Raw genomic sequence first — 12,121 nt, 5'->3', positions numbered from 1 at the left:
GTAATATTTTATACAGGACCTCAAAACCTCAAACGTAGCTCCATATGAAAGCCTTAGGTTTAAGCTGTAACAAAAAAAATTGAAAAAGTTAAATCGAGTACATTATAGAGAGTTAAAATGTTTTAAAAATGTGTTCAAAAATCTTATAAGTTTTACTATAAGTTCTAAAACTTTCAGAAATCTTATTCGATCTCGCTCAAAATTTCACCAATGGAGCATTAATATATGATTCATGATTGGTCAAAATTTCAGCGTTTTTGATTGACTTATAAAAAAGTTATAAGCATTTGAATAAAAAATTATTTTGACAAAAAGATTGCTCTACGGACAATGGACTACCCGCTTGGCACACACCCACAGTTGATCAGCAGAAGTAAATCAATTTTATTTTGTATGATGAAAAGCATCTAAACTTGAATTACTTGAACTAGAAAGCATTTACTGAAAAAATATTTGGTAGGCTTAATAGTAGTCACCATTGTGCACAACCACTACCAAATATTTTTTCGAATAATGTATTCCACCTCGATAAATTTGCCTTTAGATGCTATTCGCCATACAATATTTTTGCGATTTACTTTTAGCGATTTTTCGCGCATAGAAGCTAGCGCCACATTGGTCGATGCGGAGAATAGGAAAACAGCCGATGCAGTTTTAATTCATTGTTTGATACACTGTAGTTGTTGACTTAGCTTAAGATAGCAGCCGAAATTCAGGGGCCGCAATTATAAAAAGTAATATCTGAACACATGTCAGGTAAAAACCGTATTAACAATAGTTTGTCGTTTTTTTTGCTTTCATATGAAAAATAAGTGCAATCAACGTATCCAACGATTTCATTAAGTATTTTTTTCCAAGTATTCCTTGAAGTGTTTCTGTGAGAATTCCTTCGGACAAGGTAAACACTTACCTTGCCTTCGGGATTATGTAGTTACTTCAATGACTTATACAAAAAATCCTCTAAGATTTACATCAGAACTTTTTTCATGGGTTGCTTCAGGAATTCTTATAAGCATTGATTTTGGTTCTTCAGGAATTTCTTTAAATATTTATCAAGGAATTCTTTAAAAATTCCTTTTAGGATTATTTTTTACGAATTCCTTCAGGAATACCTCTTTAGATCCCTTCATAAAGTCCTTCAAGGATTATGTCATGAAGTCCTTCAACGAATCCTTCAGATGAACCTTAAGGAATTTCTCCAAGGATTCTTTTCGACTTCTCCAAGAAGGATTCTTGCAGGAGTTCCTCATTATTTTTCAAAGAAGTCAATGGCATAAACCCCAAAGAATTTCTCTCAAATTCGTTGATGTTAATTTGCAAAAAAAAATATTATAGATTTCTGTGGAGAAATTTCTGCTGGAAGCATTGCAGGAATTTCTTTAAGACCCCTTGAGAGAATTTGTGCAGGAATCCTTTGGGGTGAATGTGTTCGTACATTCTGATCAGTGGCGTAGCTAGGGATTTGAGGGCCCGGCGCGGAACCAAATTTGTGGGCCCCATGAAAATTACAGTTATACATATTTTATAATGATAAATCTCTTCTTCTAACTCTTAAATAATCACGCCGTTGTATTCTGTACAAAACGTTAAAAAAAATTCTTGACTCAGCATTAGCGTGATGCTGGCAGTGGTGGCCCACTGACTGACGGAAGGTTGAAAATTATTTTCAGTATTCCTTTGTGAATTTCTTCGGAGATTTTTGCAAGGATACATCTCGGAGTTCCATCAATGAGCGTGAGATTTTTTTCTAAGAAACATGTCGAATTTTTTTTTAACAATTTATTTAGGAATTGCATCAAGTAATCCTTTAGGAATTCCTTCAAAGATTGCTTTACCGTTTTCTTTGAAAAAATCTTCCTTGAATAATAATTTGTCTTCAAGAATCTTTCAAGTGATTAATGCAAGGATGTCATTCAACATTTCTCTAAACACTCTTTTAGGTATTCTTACAGTGTTGTCTCTGAGGATGTTTTCAAAAGTACTTCAAAAGATTCTTGCAAAGGCTCCATCGAGTATTTCTCGAAATATTTTTTTTTTTTTATGTCTTTATTATAGAGATTTTCAGCCCTAGGCTGGTTCATCTCTTGAATTTTAACATACAGTACATAATTTTATTTATTTTTACCTAATTTGTTTTTCTTACTCCGTGTTTGCACCGGAGAAAAATCGGTTGATTGAACTGCCGTAATATCGATATCCTCACTCGCTACACTATCCTCTGATCCGTCAATCTGGCAACTCTGGTTCCGCATTTTACGTTTTGGAGTGTTCTCTTTCCTATCAGATGACAGCCGTCGCTTGCTTGCCACTTGTTCGTCGGATTCACTGTCGGTTGATTCAGGCTCGCTATTGTCTGTGTTGTTATGAGCATCTACGTGTTCGGGTTGTGTGGGTATTGTACCTCCAGTACTTTTCGGCATTCGTTTGGAGCTATCATTGTTCTTAAACGATGAACGTTGTGGCTGCGGAGCATCCAGCGGGGGGAAGTCGGCTTCTGCAAGAGCGTATGTTTTGCCGGTCTTTATCGCGTTGGCTTGCGGTGTGATGTTAAAGTTTCGTGGATGAGGTTTTTTCGTCTTTGGTTGACTCGGATACGTGACCATCGTGACGTCATCGCCGATGGTCACATACGACGGGATTGGATGAGTGAGTTGAATTCTCACTACTCGAACCCCGTTGTAGAGCCCAGGAAAATAGTGTTTCCACCTTTCCCTGGAAATGGAAAGAACGGTTCCATATTTGCGAAGGTGTTCATTTCTCGAAATATTTGTTTATCTTAATTTCAGAAAATTTAAAAATTCTAGAAAAAAATCACTACAACAAATACTCCAATGATTTTTCTGTACCAGATATTTTTCCAAGAAATTACATCAGAGGAAGAGAAGTCCTTCTTGAATTTCTTCAAACATTCCTCCATAGTTTCTTTCAGGAGATCCTCCAAATATCCCCTAAAGGATTTTTCCACAGAAGTAAAGCATTACTCCATTGATTTATCTAAGAATTTATCTTGGCTTTTCCTCAAGCATCCATCTCATCTTGGCGATACTTTGAAGATTTCTTAAGAATTTCTTCCAAGGACTCCTTTTGAAATTCCTCCAAGGATTCTTTCAAAAATTACTGCAACGTTTTTTGAAAAAAAAAACATCCTTGGAAAATTTCTGCAAGGACTTTTCAGAGTTTTTTTTTTAAATTTTCTAAAAAGTTTCATCCTAGAAATCCTTCAAAAAATTTCAAAAGAATTCATGGATAATCATTTTAAAAAATCCTCCAAAGATCCTTCAAAAGTTCCTCTAAGAAAATTCTTAGAGGAACTTCTGTAAGAACTCTTTCGAGAAATCCTTCTGGATTTCTTCAAACGGATTCTTTAATATCCATCTACTCTAGGAGTTTCCCAAGGATTTCTTCAGGAATTTTTGTTGGCATTCTTCTAAGAACTTCTGAAAATTTCCATAGCGACATTTGATCAGACTCCTTAGAAATTCTTTCGAAAAACCTTTTGAATCATCATTCTTAGTTGTCATCAAGCATCTCAGTCAAGCATTTCTTCAGGATTTAGAGTCGCTTCAAAAATTGATACGGGCTTTTTTCCAAGAATTTCTTAAATATTTCTTCAAAAAAATCTTTCGGAATTTCTTCAAAGATCATGTTAGGAACCTCTGTGAAGGTTTCATCAATTGGATAAAGCATTCTTTGCTTAATTTATTCAATAATTTCTCCAAGAGCTCTACAGAGGATTACTTTTGGGCTTCTTCCAGAGATTGCTTTAGGAATTCTACAAAGAATTTATTCAAAATTCTAAAGGAATTCCTCCCAATTTCCCTTCAGGAATAAAGAAAGTGTAAGATTTTTTTTCAAGAATTCTCACAGAAATTCGCCCAAGAACAGTGACAAATGAAAAAACAAAAATTCCACTGGTGTGATTTGTGAGTGTATCTCATAGAATCTCAAAAGTAACAATAGAAGGAATTCCGTAAGGAATTATGAAATGAAATTGTCAGGGTAATTACCAAAGGAATTTTCTAAGGAAATCACGGAGAAATTTTCTGAAACTACCGCCTCAATTTACTAATTAACTAAGGAATTTTCAAAATACCTGCCGAATGAATTTCAAAAGGAACTATTGAAAGAATTATAAAAGTAATTGTCAGGTGTATTAGCAAAAGGACTGCCGATGAAACTTCCAAAGAAATTGCTGAAATTTCCGAATGAGTTTTCAAAAAAATTGTCCAAGAAAACCCCAAAAATAATCTTATAGGAATTTTAGGATCAAATCCAATAAAAATGGCTAAAAGGATTTCCAAAGGATTAGCCAAAAAAATTTCCGCCAAAGGTAATGTGGTGACGACCTACCCTTCGTGTATACGACTGTGTGAGAGTGGTGGAGAGCAATAAAGAAGAGAATAAAACAGAATTGTTTCGAGAGTACACGCGTCGAGTTGTTTGTTTTCCCGTGCCCGAATTTCGACTGAAATATTATCGTTATCCTGTCTAAATCTACTCCGCCGTAATTGTCCACCACATTGGTGACCCCGAGCGTACAATCGAAAGTCGGAAATTCTGAATTTCCTCGCGTGTTTTGCGGTAAAACGGACCAAATCGAATCGGCATTCGGACAGAAGAAAAATCGCCATCTTGATTCTTTCTTTCGCGCTGTGCAAACCATGACGTCCGAAGGCACGACGCCGACGGTGGCGACGCCGGCAGCAATGACAGCATAGACGACGACGGCGACAGCGACTACGGCGTCCGTAGCTGTAAAATTGCCGGACTTCTGGAAGACGGACCCCGCGATGTGGTTCGCACAAGCAGAGGCCCAGTTCGTCCTGGCAGGTGTGACCCGAGATGAAACCAGGTTCTATCATATTATCGCCAAGGTGGACCAAACAGTTTTGTGTCACATCTCCGATCTCGTGGCAAACCCGCCGCAAGCGAACAAGTACGACGCTATCAAGGAAAGACTTCTGCGGCGCTTCGAAATGTCACCTCAAGCGAAGATGGAAAAATTGCTCAATTCCTGCGATCTGGGAGACATGAAGCCAACGCATTTACTTGCGAAAATGCAGGACCTGGCGGCCGGCTTGCGAGTTGATGACAATCTTATGAAAATGTTGTTCATCCAAAGGCTTCCGCCAAATGTTCGATCTGTGCTCGCGATTCATGATGGTACTCTTTCCAAGCTGGCGGAGATGGCCGACAAAATGTTGGACTCAACGTTTTCCCACGTAGCAGCGGCGACTGTACCGGCGCCGCCAACAGCAGCAGCAGTCCCGGGCCAGGAGGAATTAAATTAGCAGATTGCTTATCTTACCGCCGAAATTCGTAAGCTGAAGTCAACCGGAAGAGGCCGGAGTCGTTCCAGTTCGCGCGCCCGCCGTTCATCAGACCAAACGGAAACATGTTGGTACCATCGAAAGTATGGCAACCGAGCACGTCAGTGTCGTTCGCCTTGCGGATTCCAGCAATTTTCAAAAAACTAGCAAACTGCCCATCTCGTACGGCAGGGGTGGGTGCTAATCAAAGCCGCCGTTTGCTAATTCGTGACGACACCAACAACATTCGCTTTTTGATCGACACGGGATCGGATGTGTCGATTGTGCCAGCCTCGCTGAAGGATAAACAGAATCCCCCAAGCAATTTCGTACTTCATGCAGCCAACAACACGAGCATCAAGACTTACGAATCCCGTTTTTTGTACGTTGATCTCGGATTACGTCGAAGATTTTCCTGGAGTTTCCTGGTGGCTGACGTCTCAACTGCGATTATCGGAGCGGATTTTCTGTCGTTTTTTGGATTGGCTGTTGACCTCAAAAATAGGCGCATTATCGACCAAACTACGAAGCTGACAACAACAGGTGGAATGGTTTCTCCAGCTGTGTTTGGCGTAACAACCGTTGATTATCATCATCCTTTCCGAAAGTTGTTGGAGGAGTTTCCGGAATTAACTCGCCCTTCCACGATGCGTATGGAGGTAAGTCACAATGTCACGCACCACATAGTGACGAAAGGGCCGCCAGTGGCTAGTAAAGCCCGACGTTTACCTCCGGATAAAATGAAAGCCGCTCAACAGGAATTTCAGTTAATGATGGAATTGGGGATTTGTCGCCGTTCGAGCAGCTGCTGGGCTAGTCCACTACACTGTGTGCCCAAAAAGAGTGGACAACTTCGCTTTGTGGGTGATTATCGACGACTAAATCATGTAACCACCCCGGATAAGTATCCCGTTCCACACGTACACGACCTACTGAACTCGTTCCATGGTAAGTCAATTTACACTACATTAGATTTAGAGAGAGCTTACCATCAAATTCCTGTTGAACCAGATGACATACCCAAAACTGCAGTCATTACCCCGTTCGGCTTATTGTGCGTTTAGCACTAAATTGATTTCCGAAAAAACTTCATCGACTTCCGCTGCCTTTCCTATGCGTTAAACATAACGTCGGAAGTAGTGCGCTGTATAGAAAACCAGATTTACTGTACAGCGCACTACTTCCGACGTTATGTTTAACGCATAGGAAAGGCAGCGGAAGTCGATGAAGTTTTTTCGGAAATCAATTTAGTGCTAAACGCACAATATTTGAGTTCACCCGAATGCAGTTTGGACTATGCAATGCGGGACAAACATTCCAAAGATTCATGCACAAGCTCTTCGGGGACCTCGATTTCGTCGTTGTCTTTATAGATGACATATGTATCGCTTCGGCTTCCCCCGAAGAACACGCTGAACATTTGCGCATAGTCTTTGAACGGCTCAAATCCAACGGACTTGTTATCAATTTGCAAAAATGCAAATTCGCTCAAGAAGAAGTCGAGTTTATCGGATATATTATCAACAAAGACGGTGTACGACCTGTTCCAGAACGTGTTGCGGCTGTGGCAAACTTCGAGCGACCGGAAACTGTTAAGGAATTACGTCGATTTCTGGCCCTTGTAAACGGATACAAGCGTTTTATTCAACAAGCTACCGACATGCAAGCACCGCTGAGGGCATTAATTCCCGAAAACAAGAAAAATGATACTACACGCTAACCTGAAACTACCCATCGACTGGGTCGATTCGACCCGGATTTTCATGTTGTTAGCAGTTGTCATAATCCGGGTAACCCGAAAACCCAGATTCGTTGAATTTGGGTAAAGATCTGGGTAATCGGCACTTTGTCACTTTTCAGCTTGAGAATATGGCAGCGGCTAGGGGCAGGACAGATACAGCGAGAGTAACTCTGTTATCGAAGTGTTGCTCAGAATTCCTCAGGATTGCTCTGGATCACTCTGGTTTTCCTGAAGTGTTGCCAGATATCAGTGAAAAATCAAGCAGTCTTGCCTGATTTCCCGCTTCGTAGAGACGTTTCTGAATGGATTCGAGCAAAAAGAGTTACTCAGGATTGCTCAGAGTTGCTCCGGATTGCACAGTGTCTTGCCCCTAGGGCAGCGGTCAGGAGAACGCTGAAAACTATGAATGTTTTCGCGAAAAATATGCCGATAAATGACGGGAAAACAGTGGAATTATTCCGGGGAACTGTTTTCCAGCATCAGGTAAGTGAACAGCACATGGAAATTAAGAGCTTTTTATTTAAAATCTAAATTGAAAATAAATTAACAAAATCAAGGCCCCGGAGGAGCTGGGTATCGTTTACCCAGATTTTGCCACCAACATCGGTAACCCAGATTTGAGTAAAGGTGCCTTTACTCAGTTTAGAGTAACTGCAGTTTTGCTCAGTCTGGGTCGCTTTGACACCAATCTGGGTAACTGAGGGTTAGCGTGTAGGAAAATCATTTGGAACGACGCAGCTCAAACGGCATTCGATGATTGCAAACATGCACTTGCTGAAGCGACTCTCCTGTACTATCCAGATCCCGAGAAGCCACTAGGGCTGATGGTAGACGCCTCCAACACTGCGGCTGGCGCCGTTTTGCAACAATTTTCGAACGGATGTTGGCAGCCTTTGGGATTCTATTCGGAGAAATTCACAGCAGCGCAGCGAAACTATTCCACTTTCGGACGGGAACTGATGGCCATAAAAATGGCTGTGAAGTACTTCAGGTACCTTTTGGAAGGGCGACGACTCATGATATACACCGATCATAACCCTTTGACGCACGCCCTCACGTCGAATTCGACGTGTCGGTTACATCACGAGGAACGAGCTTTACAGTACATTTCGCAGTTTACCACTGATATTCGACACGTTAGTGGAAAAGAGAACGTAACCGCCGATGTTCTATCAAGAATGGCTGCAATCAGTTGCCCGTCGCCGGTGGATTACAAGGTAATCGCTATCGACCAAGAAAATGATGACGAACTGAAGGACATCATTAAGTCTAAACACACTTCCCTACGCCTGGAGCCTAAAAGACTAGATGGGAGTACGAAACCGTTGTATTGCGACTCTTCTACCAATGTAAGTCGACTATTTGTTCCGAAACAGCATCGACACACAATATTGGTTCATATGCACGGAATTTCACATTCTGGTATCCGTGCAACTCGAAAGTTGGTTTCTGAACGGTTTGTATGGCCACATATGAATACTGACATTACTAAATTTGTTAAAACGTGCATTCCATGTCAAAGATCAAAGATTCATCGCCATACTACATCACCATTTGGCTCTTTTGAATTACCCAAATCTCGCTTTAACCATATCCACATAGATTTGGTTGGACCGCTACCGCAGTCGAATGGGTACTCCTATCTACTCACAATAGTGGATCGCTTCACGAAATGGCCTGAAGCTGTACCGTTAGTCGACATGACCGCCCATTCCGTAGCAACAGCTTTATGTTCACAGTGGATTTCGCGGTTTGGTTGCCCGGAATTCATCACATCGGATCAAGGTCGGCAGTTTGAATCCGAGGTATTTAGGGAACTGTCAACCATACTTGGTGCCTCGCACTGTCGAACAACCGCCTACCACCCTCAGGCGAACGGTCTGGTAGAGCGATTCCACAGGCAACTGAAAGCAGCTATCACATGCGTCGATTCGAAGAACTGGTACTTCAGATTGCCAATGATATTGCTCGGACTCCGAACGGCTCATCGAGAGGACATGAAATGTTCCGCTGCTGACCTAGTGTACGGCCAAGGACTGCGCATACCAGGTGAGTTCTTTGATGCACCAAAGGAATGTAACGATCGCACAGACTTCTCCAAGAGGCTGCATAACGTCTTCGATAGTCTCAGACCTGTTGAGACAACAAACCATTCTAAGAAGAGATTCTTCATTAACAAACAATTGATGAAATCCACTCATGTGTTTGTGCGATTCGACGCTGTAGAAAAGCCTTTGCAGAAACCCTACGATGGTCCATACGAAGTTCTACACCGAGAAAACAAGTTCATGGATGTTTTGATCAAAGGAAAAGCACAAAGGATTTCTATCGATCGATTGAAACCAGCACATCTGTCGCAAGAGCCCTTGACAGATCAACAAGGAGATCAAAAGACTTTAGTTACACCATCGGGACATCGAGTGAGGTTTATGGTGTAACTAGGAGGGGGGTAGTGTGGTGACGACCTACCCTTCGTGTATTCTCAATTTAGTTGAAAATCGGAGTTTTCGACTAGCGAAGTTGGATTTTTCTCCAAATCCGTGAGTCGGACCTAACTTCGGAAGTGGTGCGCTGTATAGCAAACCTGGTCCGCTATACAGCGCACCACTTCCGAAGTTAGGTCCGACGCACGGATTTGGAGAAAAATCCAACTTCGCTAGTCGAAAATTCCGGGTTTCAACTGCACGTACAATATACGACTGTGTGAGAGTGGTGGAGAGCAATAAAGAAGAGAATAAAACAGAATTGTTTCGAGAGTACACGCGTCGAGTTGTTTGTTTTCCCGTGCCCGAATTTCGACTGAAATATTATCGTTATCCGGTCTAAATCTACTCCGCCGTAATTGTCCACCACATTGAAAGGTTTCCATGGGGTAGCTTACAGGAAATTCGCCAAATGCATTTTCAAAATAAGTTATTCCGAAATTAATTACCAGAGGATTTTTCAAACGAATTTTCCGTAGAAAAAATATTCTGAAGAATTTCGCAAAGCCATCGCTGAAGCATTGCCGAGAACTGATCAATGAAGTTTCCAAAGGAATTACCTGACAATTTCTCAAAAGAATCGCCGTAGAAATTTTCGATGAAACTTGTAACAGAGTTCCCAAAAAAATTCTTGATAATTTTTACCAAAGACGCGAATGACCCCTATGATTAAAACGTATGTATAGAAAATGTAAGTAGGGTAAAAAACATGTGCATAATTTGCAGACAACACCAAACATGTGTAACAGTGATACATTCACAAAATCAGATTTTTTGATATAAAGAGCATGTATGTTTTAGTTTACGAAGGACACAAGTAAACCAAGCAAGATTCCCGTGCAAGATTTTTTGCAAATTCAACGAATTTGTGGACGCAAGAACTAGTTTGAAAATTATGCACGTAGGTACACATTTTATTGCTGGGCGGTTTTAACGTGATAAATTTACGGGCCTTTGTGAAACATCATCTACGAAAATAATAGACTGTTCTAAAGGAAATAGCAATAAATTATCACACAGTGTTCTTGGATAACTAATTAAAACATATTTAGGGCTACAGTTCTAAATTGTGGAATTTACTTAAAATTATCCGGATCGGTGTACTTGGCGGTAAAGATGTAAAATAGTGCCGGAACGGGCACAAGCAACAGGGAGAAATAAGAAATTTCGAAACGAATCGAAATAATTCCATACGCCAGCAATAGCCAATGTCCCACTAAAATGGTATCCAGATTTGTTTAAAACCAAAATCCTTGATTAGGTAACGTAACGATGATGATACTTACGAATAATAGTCACATTGCGCATCTGTGTGACTGAATTTTCCAGCAAAGACCTCATCGTCTGGTCCAGTTTGAACGAGAAATGCAATGCATTCGATACCACCGAGATTACAATGCTGAGATAGGGGAACAGGTAATCTGGAAAGACGGATTCATGTGAACAATATTAATATAAGCAAGGGTCCAAAATATACATACAAATAAGACCACCGGCCACTGCATGCAGCAGCGAAAGTATCGGGAAGATATACAGTGCGTAATACACGGCCATCTTCCCGCAAACGGGCAAGGCTCTCGCGTTCAGCACCGGCCTTATGATTATCATGAACGTAACGCAGAACAGATAGAACACGAAGATCATCGTCTGCAGCGGGTAAACCGCCTCCTGGGTGCAGTACAGCGTCGTCTCGTAGTTCGGTGTCGGATTGTGAAACAGCGTGTACCAATCGGACAGCACTCGGACGCCACAGGAATTGATCCGCAACTCCCAGACGGGATCCGTGAAGAGAATGGTTAAGAACGCCGACAGCAGTACCTCGATGCAGGCGCTCGCGTGCAGAATCATTTCCCCCTTGGTGAATTTGCGCTGGTTTTGCCGGTTCAGATCGATACAGAACCAGTGGATGATCAGCGGTAGGATGGCCATAAAGCCCAGATAGAGCCAGTCGTACTCGCTGAGGTCGTTCTGGCAGGGCGAGCAAATGTACTGCTTGTCGACCCGGAAGCCCCGCATACAAGCACCACAGTCACTGTACGATGCATTTTCCAACAGCGTCCGGCCGCAGTACAAGCCCGGACACTTTTCCACTGCTTTTAGCATAGTTTCACTGAGGAGAACCGATTAGTTTACGAATAAATCCATCTGAAAATCTTCATTTTCAATAAAAAACTTTGCAAACACCGTTTTGTTTTGAGAATTTTGTTTATGTTCTGTTTCTTTGACATTGTGCATATTTTTCTGAAGGGCGATCATTAGGAAACAAAACTAAGGCGCCGTCCACAAATTACGTAACGCTCTAGGGAGAGGGGCTAGGGGCAAGACAATGTGCAAACAAGAATAACTCTGAGAAATTGGGTTTTTAAATTAAGAAAAAATCAATGTTTTTTTTTTATTTTTAAACAAAAGAGCACCTTTTTCTGAGTCGCTATGATTTTTTTCAGATTTTTAGAACTCTATTTTGGTACCTAAAATCAATTTCAAAGAAATTTTTTGAAATCACCTTTTGACAGTTGGGCAACTGCTTGACAGCTCCGTCCAGTACAAAATGCGACGAGGTGTGATTCGAGAAATCGCTCCCATACAAA

General features: G+C 41.3%; 2 protein-coding genes across 2 annotated transcripts; one reads left to right on the top strand and one right to left on the bottom strand.

The window, feature by feature from the left end:
* The first annotated feature begins 4,790 nt into the window (after window positions 1-4,790).
* On the top strand, window positions 4,791-5,291 carry LOC134290209 (uncharacterized). Its single transcript, XM_062857280.1, has one exon. The coding sequence runs from the start codon at window positions 4,791-4,793 to the stop codon at window positions 5,289-5,291; it is 501 nt and encodes a 166-aa protein (XP_062713264.1).
* Window positions 5,292-10,520: 5,229 nt separating this feature from the next.
* LOC134289424 (JNK1/MAPK8-associated membrane protein) lies at window positions 10,521-11,744 on the bottom strand. Its single transcript, XM_062855222.1, has 3 exons — window positions 11,015-11,744; window positions 10,820-10,954; window positions 10,521-10,749 (listed from the first exon to the last, which is right to left on the bottom strand). Exons 1-3 carry the CDS (start codon window positions 11,634-11,636, stop codon window positions 10,610-10,612), a joined length of 897 nt encoding a protein of 298 aa, XP_062711206.1. The 5' UTR covers window positions 11,637-11,744; the 3' UTR covers window positions 10,521-10,609.
* Window positions 11,745-12,121: the final 377 nt, after the last annotated feature.

The sequence above is a fragment of the Aedes albopictus genome, chromosome 3, assembly GCF_035046485.1.
Source record: "Aedes albopictus strain Foshan chromosome 3, AalbF5, whole genome shotgun sequence".
NCBI classification, from domain to species: Eukaryota; Metazoa; Arthropoda; class Insecta; order Diptera; family Culicidae; genus Aedes; species Aedes albopictus.
This window is presented reverse-complemented; position numbering and strand designations above follow the sequence as displayed.